Source organism: Monodon monoceros, unplaced genomic scaffold, assembly GCF_005190385.1.
Source record: "Monodon monoceros isolate NGI ecotype Baffin Bay Population unplaced genomic scaffold, NGI_Narwhal_1 Super_Scaffold_21, whole genome shotgun sequence".
NCBI lineage: Eukaryota > Metazoa > Chordata > Mammalia > Artiodactyla > Monodontidae > Monodon > Monodon monoceros.
In genome coordinates, this window is record NW_021703778.1 from 62,384,975 (window position 1) to 62,410,099 (window position 25,125).

General features: G+C 36.5%; 1 protein-coding gene across 7 annotated transcripts in view; it reads left to right on the forward strand.

Moving 5' to 3' along the window:
• RNF111 (ring finger protein 111) overlaps positions 1-25,125 on the forward strand; it is an 80,798-nt gene that overhangs the window by 39,404 nt on the left and 16,269 nt on the right. For 4 of the 7 annotated variants that reach the window (XM_029238687.1, XM_029238683.1, XM_029238681.1 and 1 more), the window contains 5 exons: positions 6,875-7,001; positions 10,030-10,193; positions 12,724-12,918; positions 20,517-20,836; positions 24,085-24,346. In XM_029238687.1, coding sequence (XP_029094520.1) covers positions 6,875-7,001; positions 10,030-10,193; positions 12,724-12,918; positions 20,517-20,836; positions 24,085-24,346 — 1,068 coding nt within the window. The remainder of the gene's footprint in view (positions 1-6,874; positions 7,002-10,029; positions 10,194-12,723; positions 12,919-20,516; positions 20,837-24,084; positions 24,347-25,125) is intronic. The other 3 variants (XM_029238688.1, XM_029238684.1, XM_029238682.1) reach the window with 1 other exon arrangement.

Consider the following 25,125-nt stretch of genomic DNA (forward strand, 5'->3'; position numbering starts at 1 on the left):
TGTTATTTTAAAAATATGGCCAGATTTCTCTGAGAGGATCGTAACCATTTTGGGTCCATCAGCAGTGTGTGAAAGTGCCTATTTTCCCAAAGCCTTTCCAGCAGAATTAGTTGTCAGATTTTAATTTTTGGCCCATCTGAGAGGCAAGAAATAGTATGTCAGTACTTTTTTAATTTGTATTTTTTATGACTAATGTTTGTGTGTCTTTTCATGTATTTAAAGGTCATTTGCATTTCTTGTGATCAATCTATTCATTTCACTTGCCTGTTTTTCTGTCGGAATGTTGGTCTTCATTCTTGCATTCATTTTTAGAAGTTTTTTTATATATTAGAGGTATACATCCTATATAACACATTTTCCTCAAATTGGTCATTATTTTTTTGACTCTGCAATACTTCTTAACCTTGCAAAAATTTCTTTGAATTAGTCACATTTATTGACCTTTACTGTTTCTGGGTTTTTGAATCATAATTAGGAAAGTTTTCCCCACTCCAAGTTTAAAAGGAAACTAACCCATTTCCCCCCTAGCCCTTGTATTGTTTACCTTTTTTTTTTTAAACATATAAAGCACAGATCTATTTGATGTTTGTCCTCATGTACAGTGTGAAGAATGGATCCTTTTTGTCTCATGTGGCTATCCAGTTATCCCAAACAAATCATTAAAAACTTTCCTATTGACTTGAGTTGCCACCCTTGTCATATGTTAAATTTCCATAAGTATTTGGATCTATTTATGGAGCTTTCATACTGTTCCATTAGTTGGTCTGCCTGTCCACGCACTAGAAGCACACTGTTTTAATTATAGACTCTTTCATGTTTTCCTGGTTATTCTTGCCTGTTTATTCTTCCAAGTGAACTTATAATCAACTTTTTATCTGAGGATGGTGGTAGTGGGGAGACACATGATGATATTTTTATTGGGATTGTATTTGTAGGCTAACTTAGAGTGATCTGACATCTTTAGGATTTTGGGTATTCCTCTTCCAGCATATGGAATGTCTTTTCATTTACTGAAATCTAGTTTTGCATCTTTTTTTAAAAATATATTTATTTTATTTATTTATTTTTGGCTGTGTTGGGTCTTCATTGCTGTGCGCGGGCTTTCTCTAGTTGCAGCGAACGGGGGCCACTCTTCGTTGCAGTGTGCGGGCTTCTCATTGCAGTGGCTTCTCTTGTGGAGCATGGGCTCTAGGCGCACAGGCTTCAGTAGTTGTGGCACGTGGGCTCAGTAGTTGTGGCTCATGGCCTCTAGAGCACAGACTCAGTAGTTGTGGCGCACGGGCTTAGTTGCTACACGGCATGTGGGATCTTCCCGGACCAGGGGTTGAACCCGTGTCCTCTGCATTGGCAGGCGGATTCTCAACCACTGTGCCACCAGGGAAGCCCCCTAGTTTTGTATCTTGCAGGGGATGTTTTACAGGTGGTTTTTTTTTGTTTTTTTTTTAACAGCTTCATTGAGGTATAATTTACCTACCATAAAATTCATCCATTTTAAGTATACAATTCAGTGATTTTTAGTAAATTCAGAGCTGTGCAGCCATTACTGCAGTACAGTTTCAGAACATTTCCATTAATCCCCAAAGATCCTGGATCCCTGTTTGTTTATAGTTAATCCCTGTCCTGCCCTCATTTCCGCATACAGCCTCTAATCTGTTGCTGTCTGTATAGACTCGCTTTTTCTGGACATTTCATATAAATGAAATCATACAATATGTGGTCTTTTGTGTCTGGCTTCTTTCACTTAGCATAGTGTTTTTGAGGTTCATCCATGGTGTAGCAGATATCAGTACTTAGTTTCATTTCATTTTAATTTTAATTTAATTCTATTCTGTTCTACTTATTTTATTATTTAGTTCCTTTATAGTATTCCATTGTATGGATTTGTTTACCATTAGTCAGGTGATGGACATTTAATTGTTTTTAGTATTTGACCATTGTGAATAATGCTGCTATGAACCTTTGGGTACATATTCTTTGTGTATGTATATGTTTTCGTTTCTGTTGGATAGATACCCAACAGAAGAGTCCCAAAGAAGAGTCAAAGCTGTTAAAACTTCAGTCACTTTTGTGACTGCAAAAGACAGGAGCAGTAGCGTAACAGGAAGATTCTTTTGATAGTAATTAGCACCAACTTGTTGAGTAGTTACGGCATGGTGATATACTTCATGTAAAGAGCCTGAGTTTAGAATTGAAATTAGGTGTTAATTCCAAGTGTTGCTCATGTTTGCTTGACAAGTCGTTTAAACTTTCTAAGTTTCAGTTTCTTCATGGAGCTAGACGTGCAGAATATTATACATGGGACAAAGTATGTGCTTACATATTGGAAGCTATTCTTGTTATTGGCATCATACCAGACTTAAGGCACAGGGGGACCAGAATAATCAATGATTTTGGGGGGTTCTTGAAGACCTCTGTCAGAGAAACCATTGTTTTTGTTACCATTGTTACACTACCCAGGTTATTACATTTTATTTTTCTCATGATGTATTAATACATTATTGACGGGGATTTTTGCTGAAACTACATCTCCAGTCAAAAATGTGTTAAAAAGTACAAGCAAAATAAGTAATCTTAAAAGAAATAGCTAAATCACCTGCAGTCCCATCACTCTTAGCTGCACTCAAGCCTCTCATCCTTTAATATTTCTACATGTAAATGACATGAAAATGAAATTGGCCCAATAAGAAGTGACCTATTGTCTTGATTTTTTAAAAGCTGTATTAAGGTTAACTTCATAATTTTAGGAATATTTCCTTTAAATAGTGTTTTAAATAATAGTCATTCTAAAGATGCCCAAATCTTGCCTAATTGTGATTATTATTTAGTTACATGATTTTTATGTATTATGTTCAAGTTATGCTTATAAAGATTCTTTTTAGAAAAATGTTTAAGCAATAGAGTAACAGTGCCTAAATGAGTTATTTATATAACTTTTAGTTATACAATCTCTGTGTTCATAAAAAATTATATAAATTGAATTTTAATGCATTAGCAAAGCTAGATTTGTATCATTTATCATTGGAACTTCAAAATGTTACATTTATATTTGACTTTGCATAACTGTGTAAAAGGTGTTTAATAATGTTAGGTGATTTTTTTTTTTACAGGCTTGTAAAGAAATTTCATGTATACGTATATGGAGAAAAATCACTAATAAAGCTGATATATAGATGTAGCTTTTCTCCATGTAAAGTGGTAATGTCCAGTTGGTGGGTTAAAATAAGAGAGGTTTTTTTTTAAAAAAAAAATCCATGGTCTTTTATTTTTATATATAATGCTTTTAGTTTTAAATATATGATTGCCTGTGTACGCTTACCTTAAGCTGCATCGTGTATGTGATTACGAAGAATTAGAAAAGTAATTTGGAAATTGAATCGATAATATTATTTTAAATAGCCACTGAGTGCTGCTATTTTGTTTTTCTCTGCCTATATTTATGCTGTTAAAAATACATTTGACCTGAACATGTGTATGTGTGTAATCTTTAGAACTTAGAAACTACTTTAAAAACTTTGCACATAATTTTTAAATCTTAATTTTTTTCTATTTAATGGATAGAACAATTTGTAAGTATTCCAAAATAGAAATATTATGGAATTTTTTTTTTTTGCGGTACGCGGTCCTCTCACTGTTGTGACCTCTCCCGTTGCGGAGCACAGGCTCCGGACGCGCAGGCTCAGCGGCCATGGCTTACGGGCCCAGCCGCTCCGCGGCACCTGGGATCCTCCCGGATTGGGGCACGAACCCGTGTCTCCTGCACCGGCAGGCGGACCCTCAACCACTGCGCCACCAGGGAAGCCCTGGAATATTTTTAAAATAACTATTTCTCCAATCAGATCACCTTTTATTGCCTCTGTGGTTTACCAGTGCCTTCCTTGTTATCCTCTTTGGAGTATCAGAGAGCATGTTATCGATCTTTGTCATGGGCTTGTAACCTCCTCCAGATAGTGGCCAGCTTTTGAAGTAGTGCAGATATTTGATGATGTTGAGGTATATTAGAGATGAAATTCCAGGTTGTCTAGGAATGGTGCCTCGGGTGAAGGAATGTAGACTGCGTAAATTCCACAGTGAGAAGAAAGTTGAGCCATTTGTTGTCATTGTGCTAAGCAAGAGTTCTGTAAGAGTTGGATAAAAATGAATATATGGTATCAATGGAATGCCACCGTGCTAGTAGAAAATGTAATGAAGAAAGGGAGCATGTTTACAAGAGCAGCAAAGAGAATAAAGAGTGTAAGAATAATCTCAATAGGAGTATATTTAGCTTCTTTGAAGAAAATTATGTAGCTTTATAGAGAGTTACAATTATAATCAAACCAAACCCTCACTTTTTCTACAGGTTTATAAATATGATATTGGACAGATATGTTCTTGGATGAAAGTATGTATATTATAGAGATATCAGGACTTTGTTAGTGATGCTTAATGCCAATCCAGTCCAAATCTCAAGAATTTTTCTCTCCCCTTGATTTTATAATCCTGAAGAATAATTAGAAAAACCTGAATCTACTAAGTATCAAAATAGAATTATTCCAGTCTTTTCAACAAATAGTGTTGGGACAGTTATGGATCTACATGCTAAAAAGGTGAATTTAGACCTTTTATATCATGTCAGACACAGAAATTAACAAAATGGATCACAGACTTAAATGTAAGAGCTAAATTGTATAACTTCTAGAAGAAACATACAAATTCTTAGTCACCTTTGGTTATGCAGAGATTTCTTTAAAAGGTCACCAAAAACATGATCCATTAAAGAAATAGCTGATTTGGGCTTCATCAAAATGAAAGACTTTTATGTTTCATAAGACACCATTAAGAAAATGAAAAGAATATATACTACTGTATATACTACTATACATGCAGTAGAACAGCTATAATACAAAAGAGATGGTAACAATTAGTGGCGAAGATGTAGAGAAAATGGAGCCCCATTTTCCTGGTGGGAATGTAAAACTGAACAGTCACTTAGGAAAACAATTTGGCACTTCATTAAAATGCTAAACATAAATTTACCATAGTATTTAGAAATTACATTCCTAAGTATTTACCCAAGAAAAATGAAAGTACATGTATGCCTGAAGTACGTGTATTTATTTGTAATAGCCAAAAGTGAGAAAAATTCAGATGTCCATCAACAGAAGAATGGATGAACAAACTGTGATGTATTCATATGATAGGATACTGCCCAGCAGTAAAAAAGAATGAACTATTGATACACACAACATGAATAAATCGCAAAATAAGTACACTCAGTGAAATAAGCCAGATATGAAAGGATATGTAATGTATTACTCCATTTATATTGAGCTCTTGAAAATACAGATCAATCCATAATGACAGAAAGCATGTTAGTTGTAGGGATGTAGGGATGGGGTTAGAGGGACAATGATTGACTGAAATAGGGCATGTGGGATCTTTTTAGGGTGTTGGAAATGTTCTAAAACTGGATTGAGGTGATGTCTATGCTCCATAAACACACTAAAATCAGTGAAATGTACACTTAAAGTGGGTGAAATTTTAAACTCTCAGTATTCTTATTATGGGAAAATTCTTATCACAAGATATTACTTGTAAACTGTTGTCTGATCTTTACATTGACAGGTGATAGTAATGAAGAGAGAAGAATGTTTTAAAAAAAGACATTTTATCCCTAGATTTGTGGAAAATATAGCAAGAGAAGAAATGGAGCATAACTTTTCTTTTTTGTTGTTATTTACTTGACCATTTTAAAGTATGCAGTTCAGTAGTTTTAAGAATATTCACGTTGTTGTGAAACAGATCTCCAGAACTTTTTCTTCTTGCAATCTGAAACTCCATACCCATTAAACAACTCCCTTTTCCTTCCGCCTCACAGGTCTGGTAACCACCATTCCATTTTCTCTAGGAATTTGACTACTTTAGATGCCTCACATAAGTGAAATCATACAGTGTTATTTTGTGACTGGGTTATTTCACTGAGCAGGGCCAGATTCTATTTATAATCTTATCTAATGCCATAAGTAAAAATTAGTTCTAGGTGAAGTAAATATTAAGGAAACACATTGCACCAAATATAGTATGTACCATCTTCTAGATGAGTGAGCACTTTCTGAACTTGGAATACTTTAGAAAAGAACACGTACAAAAAAATTACAGATTTTGTAGCACAAAACTGAAAAGCTACTGTGTTTTTCTTAAAAGAATACCATATTACATAAATTATAAAACCTTGAAGAAAACTTACAGAGAGTGTGGTGTCTTCATTTTAGATATTAAAGGGTTGATATCTTATAGAATGTGAATATCTTACGTAAGATCTTAAATCAGTACTTTTAGATATTACAGTATTAATATCTTTATATAAGATTATACAAATTCTTATGGAAACTACTAAAAGTTTGTAAGGAACAAACAAAAATCATAAGAGGAAACAAATGTGCAAATTAAGAGAGTAAGTACTGTTTTCACTTTGCATAGTGAGCTCTGGTTTTAAAAACTTTGGTTTGACAGATGAATTTTACTTTTGTAATGAATTTCAGTCTTCAAAGTCAAAATAAAAATTTTGTCTTTAAGTTAGCTGACAGGCATATGCTCTTTATTTTTTTAATTGAAGTATAGTTGATTTACAACGTTGTGTTAATTTCTGCAAAGTGATTCAGTTTTATATATATATATATACATCCTTTTTTTGTAGTCAGTTAAACATATATATACAAAGTGATTCAGTTATACACATATATATATATATATATATATACATCCTTTTTTTTTTTTTTTAGTATTCTCTTCCATTGTGGTTTATCATAGGATACCGAATATAGTTCCTTGTGCTGTATAGTAGGACCTTGTTGTTTATCCCATATGCCCTTTAAATGTTTTTTCTTTTTGTTTCCAGGAAATATTGATGAAGATGTTGTGGTGATAGAAGCTTCCTCCACTCCCCAGATCACTGCCAATGAAGAAATTAATGTTACCTCAACTGACAGTGAAGTGGAGATAGTAACAGTTGGGGAAAGCTATCGGTAAGATTTTAATTCCTGGTTGTATATTTGAAGTTTTAGATGTAAATGTTTAGACCCATTTGTGCTGCAGATATTTGCATTTTTTTACTTTTTTTTTCTTTACCTAGTTTTAGTGTGTGTATACCAACCAGATTAGTGGTTGTCAAACCAGACTGTATTAGATTCATCTGGGAAGATGATAAAATATATATTGTTGCCTGGATCATAGCCCAGACCAGCTGAACCAGAATCTTAGGAATCAGTATTTTTTTAAGCACCCCAAGTATACAGTGAGTGTTGAGTCATTGCTCTAGATAAACATCAGTTTTACTTGGTGTTTTATAAAATTGAATTTGTTTTATGATTCAGAAAGTTCACAAACTCCTCTGAAATTTAGATGTGAATAGTACATAAGTATTGGGAATGATATTGGTATCTCATTAATACCAGTGATGTTTATGCTATTTTGGTAGGACAACTTAGTATAAAACATAGTTTTTGGATTTTTTTGTCCTTCACTCAGTAATTTTATATAAGCCCTGTAGTAAAAAATGAATGATATATCCTCATTTGTTTTGATAAATAACTGGAAATGACATTGCCCTTTTGAGAATCACTTTGACGGAAAAAAAAGGAGAGAGAGACCCTAACACAATTCATTTTGTGCTTTAGATGATTACAAATACTGGTAAAGGAGGCAGTGAAGTACTCCTCTCTTTCGTCTGATACACCAAACTGTGGATGAATCTTAATTTTTGTGTTGGAATGAATTTAGAAATGCATTTGCTTATTGTATTTTAATTTGTTATTGATTTAAGAAAAAAGCATTCTTATTTTGGAAGCATGTTACAATCATACCTAGAATGTGCTTCTTTACTTGCCACTTTCCCATTGGAGTACTACTTCTAATGGCATGGAAGAGAGCACTCTATAATATATCCCTGTTTAAGTTTTAAATGATTTTTCCAGACTCCGAGGAAAATTGATACTCCACAGTACGTGCCACAGTTATTCTGTGACTGTCCATAGTGGTTGGTACAACGCTGACTCAGTTTTTATGAGCTATAACAATTGTTGAAACTAAGGACCTGTTTTTTCATGGAACTGGAGAGCTTTCTTTTCATGTAGACGCTTAAATGTTCAAGCAGATGCGTTTACATAGTGATAGACAGTGCTCTTGAAAAAGACACACAGTGCTCATTAGCCGTATTTATTTTCCTTATGGTTACCTAGAATATTAACTTTCTCACTTTAGCTGGCTCTTGGCCCTTCCTGTTCAAGAGAGAATGTATCTGTGTTTCAGATCCCTTTGTGTCAAGATTTGACAGTTGCCACTAATTATAGGGGTGACTAAGGCCTCTGTGAAACTGTTCCTCATACATCAAATTTTTTGCTGGTACTTTACTCAGCATTATATTTGGAGTTAGGACATCCTGTGGAGTTTTCACAGAAGTGCTGCATAGTGGACGTGGAAGTTTCTGCAGCTGTTAACAGCTTCTAAGCAATAATAGACTACTCAGTCTCTCATCAAAGACTTGGTTTCTCAAGAATTTTAAATGGTGATCATTCTTATCTAAAACCATTTCAGCTTGAAATATTTGTTTACCTTCATGCCTTAATCTATACAATTCTTGCTGGAACACACGGTCTTTTTTTAAAACTCTGTCTCAGGATTTAACCTCTGTACTTCTGTTACTTGAAAACTTAATTTTAAAATTTGAACTTCTTTCTAAACTTTTAGGCTCTGTAATTGCTGAGGCCATCGTCAGCTCAGTTTGAACTTCGGAGTTCTCTTCTGAGTGGTCAAGCTTATACGATGACTGCATGTTAGTGGATCTGGCTCACTTTTTCCATACATAGTGACAATAAGCTTATAGGCAGTTTTACATTCAGTTTGGGCAGGAGAAGAAACCAACTTCGTAAGCCCCATCTTTCTAAAACATATTTATCTTTCTCTCCTTGAAGCCTGAGGACTGCATATTCTACATACTATCCCTCTGTACCCTTAGTCCAGATCATTACAGTGAATCCTTTAAGAATTTTTAAAAATAAAATATATGCTGTAAGTAATTTAGTACAATAAAGCATTCGGTGTTGAGGGTTTGTGATTATATGCCTTTAAAGCCTAAAGCAGCTCAAACGATGATGTTTCTTATAGTAAACTAGCTACAACTATCCGTACCTCTCCTGATGGCAAGAACTCTCTCCGGTGCTTTGAATCTCTTTTAGACAGTCCCAGAAACTTAGCTTGGTTTGGGACTCCCAAAGCCATGCTTTGCAGATCCAATCTAAACTAAACATAGAAGATCATGTGAACGTTAAATGTTTAGGGTGTTGATATTTTTGTTACTAAACCTGTGGTGAATAATTTTAAGTATTAACATAAAATGTAAATAATTGATTATAACCCAGGTGAATATTCAAAGTAAACATTGAAAAGGGAGCAGCATTCTTGAAACAGAATCCTGTATTTTACACCAGTGATTGGTCTAACATATCATTTTTCATTTTCTGAGGTCAGTTGATTGGTGAACATTTGTTGAACATTTAATTCAGCAGATGTTTATTGAGTGCTAGACATTATGCTAGTCAGAATTTTAAATTCTATTATGATTATTTCTCTGAGAATTCTTTTTTTTTTTAATTTATTTATTTATTTTTGGCTGCGTTGGGTCTTCGTTGCTGTACACGGGCTTTCTCTAGTTGCAGCAAGCGGGGGCTACTCTTCATTGCAGTGTGCGGGCTTCTCATTGCGGTGGCTTCTCTTGTTGCGGGCTTCAGTAGTTGTGCGTGGGCTTCAGTAGTTGTGGCTCGCGGGCTCTAGAGCCGAGGCTCAGTAATTGTGGCACACGGGCTTAGTTGCTCTTTGGCATGTGGGATCTTCCCAGACCAGGGCTTGAACCCTTGTCCCCCGCATTGGCAGGCAGATTCTTAACCACTGCGCCACCAGGGAAGCCCCTCTGGAGAATTCTTGAATGAAGAATTTCACAACTTAGTTTGTAAGAAAGGCTTATGATTTCTTAGGTAACTAAAAATTTTGTTATTTAAGGTCTCGTTCAACCCTTGGACACAATAGATCTCACTGGAGCCAAGGTTCAAGTTCTCATACAAGTCGGCCACAGGAACCACGGAACCGCAGTAGGATTTCTACTGTTATACAGCCCTTGAGGCAGAATGCAGCAGAAGTTGTGGACCTTACTGTTGATGAAGATGGTAAGTTGGAGTACTAGCAGTGTAGAATTATGAAGAAGATTTGCTAAAATGAAGTATCTTAATATGCTAGAAACTTCTATTGCTGCTTAATGGTAATATATATTAAATTACAGGGAAGTTGCCAGGTATCCTAATGTTATTTTTCAATTAATATAATAACCTCAGTTTGTAAGTTGTGTCTAAAAATTCTCTCTGATTATTACTTCATTGCTTGTTAGTTATTTTCTTAGAAAAATATTATTTTTACAAGAGGTGGTTTGATCTATCCTCAGACTTATGTGTTATTGATACTTTCATTTATAATATTGTTATCATACTTTAACTTTGCTATGAAAAATAGAAACAGCACTTTAAAAATACAGAACAGGAAAGCAATATAACTGAGTTTAAATGGTTAATACTGGTTATTTGAAATGTTCGATTTGCTTTTAAAAGTTGTGTTATCCTTCAGTATAATAATATGGTTACCTTATGTGCTGCTCAGCTTTAGTGTTTTGTTTTGGCTTACAGCTGCACCCAAGTAACTGAGGAAATAAAGCTAGAGTTGGAAAACAGAGGTTAGGGAAAGTGGTAGCAAGTATGAATATATGAATACATATGTGAATTTCCCCTCATATTGACAATTGTCTTCAGATAGTAATAGTTACATCTTAGAAAGAAATGGTCAATCATAATTTCCTTAAGGAGACAGTAAGCCATATATGAATTTGTTAATTTTGGCAGTTAGCTATAAATTGGAAAAGATACATTCGGTAGGTAGGAAGAGTTAGGGGCCTTGTGCAACCAGCTCTCATATCGGCTGTTTGCAGTTTGGATGATCATAACTTTCAGAGTAGCAGTACTTTGGAATTAAGATGTTTATTAAGGGCTAATTTATTCCCATTGTCTACATTTCATTTAACAATGTCTCGGTTTTTATTTTGAAGCACCATAAATTATCTGTAAGGCAGTGGTTAATACAATAGGGATTAATTAAAGATTACTCAATTAAATATTGATGGCTCTTTTGGAAACTTTTTGTGTGTTGTTCCATGTGACACCTGCCATCCAGTAAAGTAACAAAAGGTGACAGAGTAGCCTTTTAACCCACTAGAATTTAGTTCAAACAGGATACTTTTACATTTAGGTTAAAAGTATTCCAGTGATCAGCAGATGCCCCCTTCTCCCTACTGGTTTCTTTTAGTGGAAGGCTTCTATCTTATTAAAAATAAATTCAAAACTTAAGTTTATCAGTTAGAACAGTGGTTCTTACCTACTGGCCATTTTGTGCCCCTAGAGACATTTGGCAATATCTACAGACACTTTTGGGTCTCACAGTTGGGGGAGAGTGCTATTAACATCTAATGGGTAGAGGCTGGGGTTGCTGCTAAACATCCTACAGTGCAAAGGACAGTCCACCCTGACCCCCCTCCCACCTCCAACAAAGAATTATTCAGCCACTGTCAATACCAATAAGACTGAGAAACTGAGATAAATAAACTATTTGCAAATCAACAGAGGTTCCTCCCTCCCCCTTTTACGTTTAGGCAAATATATTTCTTTAAGCATCTGAAGTACAGGGTCCCATATAGACTAACAGGTACTATTTGTGTTTCAGGAATCAGCGGACCTCACTTCATTGTATAGAATAGTTGTCCTCTCTTTGTATATCACATTTAAAGAGTGATAATTCAGGTCTAATTATTGTGACTGTGCTTTGCACAGATTTATTCCCATTATTCTTAATTTTTAAACAATCATTTAACAATTAGGGTCTAAAGTATAACTCATTCATAAGTTAAGGTCTGCCTGAAATTTCTTTTAATTTCTACTATAAAAACTTTAATTTTTATTAGAAAGCACTGATGAATATTAATATTGGCAAAAAAATTTGGGGGAAAAACATACAAAAAGACATGTAACAAAGAAATTAAAATGGTTATTAAAAATCATAGCTAATGTTTATTGAATGACTACTGCTTGTAAAGCATCATATAAAGTACTTTATATGTGTGATCTCTGTTTATCCTAACAACAGTTCTATGAAGAAAATTCTGTACTTTCCTAGTTCTACAGGTGGGGAAATAGAGAGTAGTTAAGTAATTTATCCTAGATCATACTGTCAGTGATGAAATCAGAATTGCTATCCAAGCTGTGTGACTCTAGAATCCATAATGTAACCAGAGAAAGTACAATTTGTATACTGTTCTAACAGCCTGTGACAATGTGTATGGACATAGCAGAGGGACTTTTACTTTGCCTCTTTTCTTTGTGATCAGAAAACTTACATGGTCATTACCCAAAGAAACTATGTTAGTCCTTTGAATTACTGGAATATACATATATGTGTTGGGTTTTTAAAAATGCAATAACATGTCATTTTAATGTTGCAGTTTAACTTTATGAAAACTTTTTTTTAACTGTATATTGTACTTACTAGAGGGTTCATATTTTGTTTTAATAACTATCATAAAAATGTTAGCTTTTATTAAAATATAACGCATTACCTAATTTGTTTTGAAATGCTAAATAAACATTTTCTGTATTGTAGAACCTACTGTAGTACCAACCACTTCCACGAGAATGGAATCACAAACCACAAGCGCTTCCATTAACAATTCAAATCCATCTACCTCTGAGCAGCCCTCTGATACTGCTTCAGCTGTCACTAGTAGCCAGCCCTCCACAGTGTCAGAGACTTCACCTATGCTTGCAAGCAATAGTATGAGTGGTACTTCTACAGGAGGTATGTAAAAAAAGAAAAAGAAAAAACAAGAAGAGCGGGGAGGGGACTCTTTGTTAGAAAAAGGATTGTTGTTTTTAAGATTTTAGCTGTGTTAGCAAGAGTGTATTCTTAGAATAAGCATCATATGTGAACAAAGTGGTCTCTATTAGAATTAGACTATGACTTCATATTTGAGTCTGTGTGCTATGTTACTGGAGTATTATAGCTCAACTGAAAGAGATGGGGGAGAATTGAATGGCTGACACCAAAAATACAAGCAACAAAAGAAAAACATAGATAAACAGGACTTCATCAAATTTAAAATTTTTGTACATCAAAGGAAATTATAAGAAAGTGAAAAGATAGCCTACAGAATGGGAGAAAAATATTTAAAAATCATATATTGGATAAGGGTCTAGTATCCAGAATATATAAAGAACTTGCACAACTCAACAATAAAAAGAAAAGCAGCCCAGTTTTAAAATGGGCAAAGAATTTACATAGGCATTTTTCCAAAGAAGAAGGTCATTTGTACTAATGACCAAGAAGCACATGAAAACGTTATTAGTTATTAGGGAAAAGCAAATCAAAACCAGAATGAAATTCCACTTTACTCTCACCAGGATATCTATAATTAAACAAAACAAAAACAAAGAACAGGAAATCAGAAGATAAGCAGGGTTAACAAGGATATAGAGAAATTGGAACCTTTATTTTTCTTTTTATAAATTTATTTATTTTATTTTATTTATTTTTGGCTGCGTTGGGTCTTCATTTCTGCAGGCGGGTTTTCTCTAGTTGCGGCAAGCAGGGGCTACTCTTCGTTGCTGTGCACGGACTTCTCAGTGCGGTAGCTTCTCTCATTGCAGAGCACGGGCTCTAGGTGCGCGGGCTTCAGTAGTTGTGGCACGTGGGCTCAGTAGTTGTGGCTTGCGGGCTCTAGAGCGCAGGCTCAGTAGTTGTGGTGCACGGGCTCATTTGCTCTGCAGCATGTGGGATCTTCCTGGACCAGGGCTCAAACCCATGTCCCCCGCACTGGCAGGTGAATTCTTAACCGCTGAGCCACCAGGGAAGCCCCTGGAACCTTTATTAATATCTGGTGGGAATGTAAAATGGTGCAGCCACTGTAGAAAACACTTTGACAGTTCCTCAAAAAGTGAAACATAGAGTTAGCAGCATATGACCCACAAGTCCACTCCTAGATCCGTATCCAAAAGAATTGAAAATAGGAATGGGAGTTTAAAAAAGTTTGATGATGTCATTTTCCCAATATTTTGTGTTGTTGTTTATTCTTTTGGTGTCACGTCTAAGAAACCATTGCCTAACCAAAGGTCTCAAAGATTTACTCCTCTGTTTTCTTTTAAGAGTTTTATAGTTTTAACTCTTATCTCAGATTAGCTGGGTCTTAAAGTAGTCTTTTTTCGCTCTTGAATGACGGCACAGAGATAGGAACTTGCTGTTTAGTAACAGAGACATCATAGACCCTATAGCTTGTAGATTGACTATATCACCAATAATATCACCATTAATAACGAAACCACCATATATTTTCTATCTTTTTTTGGCTTTTAATAATACATTTAATTCTTATAATATCCTTGTAACTTACCTTGAGCAGATTGGAAAACTGCTTGTGTCTGGTTTAGATCTCCCTTCCCTGGAAACTTGAGGCAAAGCTTGAGGAAACAAGGAGATTTCTCAGGGGTGTCTTTGAAAAAAAAAATGTAGGCAGAAGTGAAACGGGCTTTTTATTTCGTTTATTGAGTGCACTGTCTTTCCTGGTAGCTTTATGTACCCTATGCTTATCTAGATGTTATGTGAAACAGTCCCAACTTTATTTCAAGACAGTCTCAAAGCTTTTATTTATGTACTTATTTTTTAACATGCTTGTTTAGTTAGGATTCACATTTAATCTATTAGGTAGTAACTTCATTGCCTGAATGGCCTTCTCATGATATTACTCTATCTTTTAATGACCACCCTTGGGATAGACTTGCTCATGTTGTATTTCTCTAGACTAGGAGAACCTTGTTCCAGGCCAGATTGTTCCTCTCTATGAATCTGATAGAAGCACATACAGATATTCAGATTACATTAGGGGCATTCAATTCTGCTGGCTATATTTCCTTCCAAGACTGTAGAACATCATTCACCTGTTTTCTTCACATCCTGTCGTTACTTTGCACCTTCTTGTATATTTCCAACCTTGAATCACTTGAGCCATGTAGCTTCTCTCTTATCCAGGTTCCTAAATGGGACTGGTAAAAATCACAGAACCATGCAGATTGATGCCTTATGAATTTATGGTATCTAATCTTGGGCTTTTGGTAATAAGTTGTCATAGTGTGATAAATCCCAATCGGTTCCCCTTCCTTCCCCTCAGTGTCTATTCCAAACTTCTCTTATTCTTCTTAAGACTCTCATTTCCGGGGGTAGGGGGAATAAAAAAAAATAAATGAAGGTTCTCAAGCATGAATACTTGTAACTTCCAGCCCCTTTAATAAAAACTTTTGTGTATTTATACCTATCCATATCTCGTAACTCCTGGTCTCTTAACTCCTTCTTATAGTTTCCAGTCTCTTTATCTATGCTCCACCTCCTGTCCTCTCTTGTGTCCTTGACCTTGCTTTATCAGTTATCTTCCCTGTGTCTTCAGCATCTTTGTTGGTTCCATCCCCTTCGTACACGCACGTGTACATTTGTGTTAAGTCTGTGTATACCTAAGTGGATCTTCTTCACCTTAAACTCCTTCATTTAACTTTAACTCTGACTCCTTTCAGAACAAACAAACATGATGTTTAAAAATCTGGCAGTAATTTTCTTCTCATCTTATTTTCTTCCAGGACTCTATTTTCATCCCTTCTTTCACTCGTCCATCTCATAACTGTAGGTGTTTTCACCTACCACCAGTATGCCGATGACTCACCATATTGTGCTTCCAGAACACTCTCCTTGTTTTAAACTTTCATATCCAACCGCCTCTCCTCTGGACCATTCTGCAGTCACCTCAAACTCAACATGCCCCAATCAGCTTATCATCTGTCTGACTTCTCAACGTTCTTAGCTTTATGCATATATGCTATCTTATATATTCATTTATTCAGCAAGTATTTATTGATTGCATACTATGTATCAGGCACTGTTCTAGACACCGGGAACACAACATAAACAGAGCTAACAATTGTAGTGGATAATAATAGCTAACATCTGTTGAACTCATAGTATTGGTCAATAATTTATTTATATTAACTCTGATTTTTGTAATAACCTATGAGGCAGATTCTATTATTCTTTTCATTTTACAGGTAAAGTAACTTGTCTAAGGTTATATGATAGTGGAGCAAGAATTCAAACCTACAAAGTCTGACTTGGATCTTGTAATCTTCCTTTATGCCAGGATTTCTCAACCTTGGCACTATTGTCTTTGGGCTGGACAGTTCTTGTGTGTGTGTGGGGGGGGGCTTGTCCTGTGCATTGTAGGATATTAGCAGCATTATTATTATATTTTTAATTAATCTTTATTAGAGTATAGATGCTTTAATGTTGTGTTAGTTTCCGCTGTACAGCAAAGTGAACCAGCTATATGTATACATATATCCCCTCTTTCTTGGATTTCCTTCCCATTTAGGTCACCACAGAGCATTGAGTAGAATTCCCTGTGCTGTACAGTAGGTTCTCATTAGTTATCTATTTTATACATAGTAGTGTATATATGTCAATCCCAATCTCCCAATTCATCCCACCCCCCTTCCCCCCCACCCCGGCCCCCATAGCCATAGCAGCATTCTTGACTTCTCCCTACTAATAACCAGTAGCACTACTTCCCCTCCAGCTGTGACACCAAAAGTATCCCCAGGTGTTGCCAGATATTCCCTGGGGGGCAGTGTTGCTCTATACTGTACCTAGAACCTAGTGCTTCTGTTATAATACTGGTTGATTTCTGTTTTAAATTTTCTCCGTACTTGATGATGAGCTCCTTGAGGACCAAAGATCAAGTCTTTCTCTTTTTCAGCACTAAGCTGCAGCCATGCAGGCATGCCTCTTTTCCCTGTGAGGTTAGCTTAAATTTAGCAAGTGCTTATTGAACCACCTACATTGTGCAGGCATGTTTCTAGTTTCTAGAGATAAAACAACAAAGGCAGACAATATCCATTCGTTATTTTAAAGGCCAGGACTTTCATTTTTCAGTATCTTTGTAGATCCTTTACCATGTCATTATTATGTATAAGACTTGCCAAATAAATGAATAAATGCATGAGTACATCTCAGTAATCCTCCTAGAATTACAATAAAAGTATTTTAACCAGCTTGGTGTCACTGGGCTGTGGAGTTAATTCTTCTGGTGTAGATTTTCGATTATCTATTTTTAGTGGCCACTCAGCGGCCTAATTTTAATAAAAAAGGCAGTGTTTTATTTACTCAATCAGATGTCTTTGTATTTCACCTCTACTCTGTGGCAATTTTCTTTGGTCAGTAACTCTTGAACAAGAGGAGATTCAGTTGTCTTTACTTTGGATTGCTACCTTGTTTGAGCAACAAAGAGCTTCTGGACTGTAGGAAAATGGATATTAATTTAATTGGAAGCCAAAACTGTACCATAAGAAGTAGAGCTATAAGGTCAGTCCTCTTTTAGGGGCCATACTGTTAATCATATAACCCCTTAAATATGTGTTCAGCCTTAAGGATATTAAAGTCATTGTGCTTCCTCTTCACTCACTCTGAGTTTTGTATGTGAAATAATTGAAGACCAAGAGGGCAGATCGTTTCCAAACAGGTTAAGTGTCATATCTGTTACTTCAGTCATGGCCCTAGCAGTCCCTAGATCTCTTGCTCTGGTTACAGACTCATCTCCTGAGTCTTAGAGTTACACATAATCCTCAAATAATTGGGTTTGTAAAATTAACGTGTCATACTTGGCAGGAATCATGAAGGTCATTTAGTCCATCCACTGAATGGATTTAGTGTCCCAAAGGTTTTCGATTTTCTTTTCTGAAGTAACACACAATAAATGACATTTACTTGTGTAACACTTTGACGTGGGGGCTGAGATATAACCCTGAAAATGTTGTAGGAAGTAAAGTTCCTATAATAATGATATTGTTGTAAATCTTACAGCCTTTGGGAAATAGCTACTTAATGTTTGATTCAGCATAGTGAAGATAGGCTGTTGATCATGGTCAGTTCCAGGTATGCCAGTTGTGACTCTGTCCAGGTTACTCAAGAAATTTGGAATGCAAATGAATGAAAGTGATTTAATTATAGAACTGACTTTGAATCTGCTGTCACTTGTGTTTTAAAAGTGAACAGCTTGTTGACTTTCATTGTTTTTTGATACAAATTATTTGTAATATTTAACCTCTCAACTGATGATAACAAGGTAGTACTAATTCCAGGAGGCTATTAGAGATTAGTAAGAATTTGTAATTTTTTTCCATCCAAGTTTACAGACTCCTGAATTCTAGTTCTGAGGTTAAGATCCTTTACAAAAGGGTTCAGGAAATTAGCCCAAGTAGGCCAGAGTAGGAACTTGGGGTGGGGGGAACCAATATACATAGATTTAGAATAGAGATACTGCCTAACAGGGTTTAGATCACAGACTTTGCCCAGAAGAGAATCAGCAAAAGCAGGATAGGACACGTATGGGAGGGCAGACCCAGGAGAATTACAGGGAGGTGTACTGCAGTCAGACCCATCAGTCAGAGCCTGAAGCATCCCTACCCAGATTCATTTATGTGAGTCTATAAATTCCCTTTATTGTTTAAGCCAGTTTCAATTGGATTTTTGTATTATTTGTAAAGAACCAGAAGATTCCTAATTTTGGTACATTGGCCCAGAAGAGAATAGCTGTGTACTGTGAGCCAAATAGGAGCAGGGTATCCCTGGTATTGGTTACTCTAGAAAAAAGGCTAGAACAGTGGTACTCCAGAATCCTAAGGATTCTGAAGAGATGCCTCATGAGTCACGTGGGGGTGTGGGAAGGGAAGGACAGGGATTTGGGTTTTCCACTCTTCTAATTTTTATTTTTAAGTAAAAAAATTTATCTCCATTTTTATCTGTTTTATCTAATTTCCACATAACATGTAGTTTGAAGAAAGGGTGCTTTTTTTTAGAGGAGTTTGAAACACTAGGATAAACCTTCTGGGGACACTTTCTGCTGTTCTTTTGGCATGGAAGAACATACCTTCAAAATAACTCTGGGCATGTGACAGAGCATAATCAGGACTCAGATATTTCATACCTAGAAGATTATTATCTTTTCTAACAACAGCCATGCAAGGCAATTATTGCTACATTTAATAGGTGAGAAAGAGGTTAAATAACTTTCCTAAGGTCACATTGCTCCAGATTAGACAGGCTCAGGATTAGAACTCAGGCCCATCTGACTCCATGTTTTTTCCCACTGTTCCACCTTGAGTCACTAGATCATTATAAGAGACCTTTAATTTTCAACATAGTAGAGTCTTATTTCTTATGTTCTATTGGGTCTGAGTTTAGAGACCAGAGGAACGGAAAAGACATTGGAAGTTAGTGAGACTTAGCCAGATATGCTCTGAGTTGGGTGGTTATGTCTTTTTTTTTAAAAAATAAATTTATTTATTTATTTTTGGCTGCGTTGGGTCTTCATTGCTGCGCGTGGGCTTTCTCTAGTTGCAGCGAGCGGGGGCTACTCTTCGTTGTGGTGCGCAGGCTTCTCAGTGCGGTGGCTTCTCTTGTTGTGGAGCATGGGCTCTAAGCGCACGGGCTTCAGTAGTTGTGGCATGCGGGCTCAGTAGTTGTGGCTCGCGGGCTCTAGAGCGCAGGCTCAGTAGTTGTGGCTCACGGGCTTAGTTGTGGCTCACGGGCTTAGTTGCTCCGTGGCATGTGGGATCTTCCCGGACCAGGGCTCAAACCCGTGTCCCCTGCATTGGCAGACAGATTCTCAACCACTGTGCCACCAGGGAAGCCCGTGTAGTTATGTCTTAAGAGGATAAGATTTTAAGAAGTACATAGTAGTCTTCATTATATAGGAATGATTTATAGTATTGGAGGCTCATGGAGCTCAGGAGAACCTTAGCTTTGTTGCATATAATGGAAAGACTCCCATGTTATTTTAGAGTTTTTAAAATACAATTTAGGGCTTCCCTGGTGGCGCAGTGGTTGAGAGTCCGCCTGCCGATGCAGGGGACACGGGTTCGTGCCCCGGTCCGGGAAGATCCCACATGCTGCGGAGTGGCTGGGCCCGTGAGCCATGGCTGCTGAGCCTGCACGTCCAGAGCCTGTGCTCCGCAACGGGAGAGGCCACAACAGTGAGAGGCCTGCATACCGCAAAAACAAACAAACAAACAAAAAAAACCTAATAATTTATAATGACCTAGGAAAAGGTGATCTATTGCCTATTTCAACATCATGGTAAATATAAGCCTCCTAAAGCTTGCCTGAAAATCCCAGTGAAGATCACTGCCTGAAATTACAGGATATGCATGTTAAGAATGTGACTGTATCACATTATTATTTACAGATATTTGAATTCAGTAATCACTTCTTAATTATTTACTTATTTATACACATATATGAAGTATACACTTTCTTTTACACAGTGATATTTGATCATTTGGTTCTATGCATTTTTTCGTTTCAAGATGACTCAAGGAGAACTGCACCTAGTGCTATAACGGAAACTGGCCCTCCTGCAATGCCAAGGTTACCTTCCTGCTGTCCCCAGCACTCGCCATGTGGAGGGTCGTCTCAGAGTCACCATGCGTTAGGACATCCACACGCAAGTTGCTTTCAGCAGCATGGCCACCATTTTCAGCATCATCACCACCACCATCATACTCCCCACCCAGCTGTCCCAGTGTCTCCCTCCTTTGGTGATCCTACTTGCCCTGTGGAAAGACCTCCACAAGTACAGGCACCTTGTGGAGCAAATAGTAGTTCTGGTACCAGCTACCATGACCAGGTATGTGGAATTTGATGAGTTCATCTTGAGTTTTTAAAATTGTGGTTCCTTCAGGAGAAAAAAACAAACCCTAACGATAAAGTTTATATGCTAAATAAGTCATTCTTGTTGCCCCTGCAAGAGTGGCCTAATTTAATGATGTATGATTTTTTTAAATTAAGTATTTAAGATTTTCTCATGTAAATTATTGCAACTAATTGAGGGGGCCTGGGATGTAGAAAATTGGACGTGATACTAATTTTTATTCTGGAATGTTTTTAGGTGTTTTTAGTTAAATGTAGGTGGATCTAAACCTTTGGGATTTTATTTCAAACAAAGTGTTGAAACTGCAGTGTCAACCTAATTCATGAGAAATTCGGGAATTCTCCCAATTTTTTCCTCCTCTACCCTGCCTCCTATTCTGGAGCCTCCCTATAATCTCCACTCATCTAGAAATAAACAGCAGTCTCAGATGCAGACCTGTGACATAGTTTCTCAGGAGCAGATGAGGTTTTTAGTTTGTGGGAAATTGAAATGTCAGCAAAAATTATAAGAAATATTTTGCTAATTAAGTAAATTAGTTGATGTTATTAGTGAGTGCTTGATATGTCAAATAATATTAAATTAATATTGGTGACCACATGGAGTAAATAAAGTGAGGTGTTATGTGCTATTTTAACTTTTGCTCCATTGTCTCTGTGTATAATCGTGATGTAAACCTTGGTGGTGCATACTTTAAAAATCAAAACATGTAATTTAAAACTGTAAGTGACACGTGCTAAAAAATGTGCTAGAAAAAAGTCAAAAAGAAATTCAGAGCAGCTGCTTTACTGTACCCTCTGACCTTTCCTAAAGTACTTGCTTCATCTTTTAAATTTTTGCTGGTTATCTCTTCTGGTTCTGACAAATTAAAAGTAATTAAGAAAGTGGGGTGTTCCCTTAAGAAGAAAACACTAGCTGCTGATACCAAAAGGAAATTTGAAAGGGTTTAGTAGGAAATATTATTAAAGAGATTTTAGATGATGTTTTGGTTCTGATAACAGTTCTAAGTATTAACATCTATGGATTGTCTAGACCTGTTCTACCTCTTGGGAATGAGGAAGCAACCTGAGTGAGTTAATTAGAGGAAGAATCTCTTTTGTGTAAAATATAGATGTAACCTACTCACCTTTATCTAAGTAGATGTATTTGGACTGTACACAAAGCTTGAGAAGAATCAGCAGGATCAGGCATTCAGTGGTTATAATGGGTATGAAGGTAAACAAAGAATGAGGTTTTGGAAATATGAACGCTTTGAGATTGATGTAGCTATTTGTAGAACTCTGAAATTAGCCGCATGCTCATGAGCTAGCCTCGTATAGTCTCTGTTTGAGACCTGTGTGGACACAGCAGGAAGTTGAGGAGAGGGAGACTGATCTGAGGATTTATAATTGTGTGGATGTCTTATGATTGAGTGTCAGACTGTGTAGATAGGCAGAGAAAGATTGGGGAGGATTAGGCTTGATGAGAGGAGTTGCAGTAATCACTTGACTCTGTACTACTCCTTTTGATGTAGCTTTCTCTTTTGAGAGAATAGTTTAATTAGTGCTATGCACTACTTATGAGCTGTGTAAAGTAATATTTGCCATTTCTGTGCCATTTTGCTTACCCTCCCTTTTCCTTCTATAATAATAATTGAATGAACTGTTGGAATTGTGAGGAAGAGGGTTCTCTGTGTTGATTTTTCCCCTTTTCTTTTTATTCTCTACTTTTAACTTTACCCTCGGTTCCTTCTAGGAGGACCTTCACCCTACTTAACTCACTCTCTGGGAGTGTTCTTAATCACTGACTGGAGAAGAAGATAGGAAATTTGCTCACCTTCATAGTATGTTGATATTCCAGTCCATTTGCCAAATTTTAGCCTAAATAGGAAAATACGGAAAGGATTTGAACCATAAGTAATAATTCACAGTCTTAAAATATTACTCTTAAACTTTATTTATTCAAATTGGGAGCATATATTGTATTTGCCAACTTAAAAGAAAGAGCCCAGACATTTACTTACTTGATTGTAGACACATAATATAGAAGAGGAAAGTAGCTCTTTCTTTTCACCTTCCTACAGCTTCTCCTGTACCATCATCCTCCTTCCCTTTTAGTATCCAGAGTTTCTCATGTTTCTGTTATCCTTTGAGCTGGGAGGCCATTGAAAGTACAAAGACAACTCTGTCTCTAAAAAAATAATAATAATAAAATAAAATAAATTTTTAAAAAGTACAAAGACCACTACGGTTCCTCACTGGACTGGGTGACCTGGGCCTCTAATAAATGCATTACCCTAGCTTTCCTCACCTCTAGCCCCTCCGCTTTCAGTATTGAACAATTCCTGCATGTGATTCCGTATATAACATCTTTATTTTCTTTAATCATATTTTAACAATTACAGCTGTAACTGAACACTAAGCAAAGACTTGTATTTAAAATACTTAAGAATATAAGGAAGCAATTCTGTTTCTGTAATCTGCTCTAGAGTAGAAGGTAAAGTGTTTACTAAGCACTTTTCAAAGTGCTCAGGGGAAAAAACTTAATTACTTTTGAGTAGAGATGGAATCTAGACTCTTTGATTTTCCAACTTGGTAAATGGGCCTTCCCTAAAATTATATTCCTAATAAAAGTAATCGTGGTTTAATCTTTTTTTTTTAAGTGAAAAAAGTTATGAGGAAAAGCTAGCTAATGGTTTAGCTTGAGTAATCTTAGGCCCTTTGTTATCTTGGATAATGTTTGCACTATTAAGAGTTTCAGTTGAATGCTTGCTGTGTACAGTTTAAAAACAGAACAAATTTTTACCTGGAGCTTTAAATGTTTTCAGTGGTATGATTATATGTTTTGTAAAGGAGTCCTAAATTACCAATCAGAATTTTGGGGTAAAGGAGGATATGGAAGTATGATTTAAAAGTTTCTTTCTCTCTTAAAATCTAGATAATGGAAGAGAAACAGATCTTAAAATAATATATTAATTAACTTTTGTTCATCTTACAGCATGATCTCATGCTTGATTATTTAAAATTGATTATAGATTTTAAGTGTACAAGCACTACAATTTTTACAGTCCAAGATGCACACAGTATCTTCTTGGTGCTCAGTAGGTCTTCACACTCAAAATTTTTACCAGTTTTAAAATTAATAGATTCTATTTTTCTAGATTGCATTAGGAGTACTTTTATAATATAACATGAAACAATGTTTTGACCAAATTTTAGAAAGATAAAACATAGTTCCTCTTTATACAGCAGGCATTGCCAGTAGACCTGAGCAGCAGTGGTATCAGAAGTCATGGAAGTGGTGGTTTTCATGGAGCATCTGCCTTTGACCCCTGCTGTCCTGTTTCCTCTTCCCGAGCTGCAATCTTTGGCCACCAGGCTGCTGCTGCTGCCGCCCCGAGCCAGCCATTATCAGTAGATGGTTACGGATCCAGCGTGGTTGCACAGCCCCAGCCCCAGCCCCCTCCACAAGCCTCGCTGTCATCTTGCCGACATTACATGCCGCCTCCTTGTAAGTATGAATTTAACAGGCAAAGAGCTTAGAGGCACATAGATGAAGCATCGTCCTCTCCTCATGAAATAACCTTTCAGTAATACTAGTTTATAAATTTTTAGTACCTCCTTGGCCTACGAGTGGAGTGTATTTTTCCTATTTCATTCTCCCTTTACCTCACATACCCAAAACAGTCTTCTAAGGCAAAAAGGGCAGATGTTGTTGTAAAAGGTCTGGGAAAATAATAAAAAGTATATTTTGTCTGTTTGACATACTAACATTTACATTTTAATTAATATCTATGAACTTGTACATTGAATGGCACCTTAGATTCCTATAAAAGGAAATTTTAAGGAATTAGATTTATCCTTTAGGAGTAAAAGGAAATTTGAAAGTTTAGTAGTCATTTCTACACATAGGAAAGTAAACTTTGATTAATAATTCTGGGGCTTCCCTGGTGGCGCAGTGGTTGAGAGTCCGCCTGCCGATGCAGGGGACACGGGTTCGTGCCCCGGTCCGGGAAGATCCCACATGCCGCGGAGCAGCTGGGCCCGTGAGCCATGGCCGCTGAGCCTGCGCGTCCGGAGCCTGTGCTCCGCAATGGGAGAGGCCACAGCAGTGAGAGGCCCGCGTACCGCAAAAAAAAAAAAAAAAAAATAATAATTCTGAAGCTTAACTGAGGCACAAGAGAAAATTCCTTGACAGAAAGCTTTGCCAATTGCAGAAAGGTTTCTGTACTCATTTGATGCGAACAATTAAAATAGAATCAGACATGGCTTTTCTAAAGAAATTGAAAT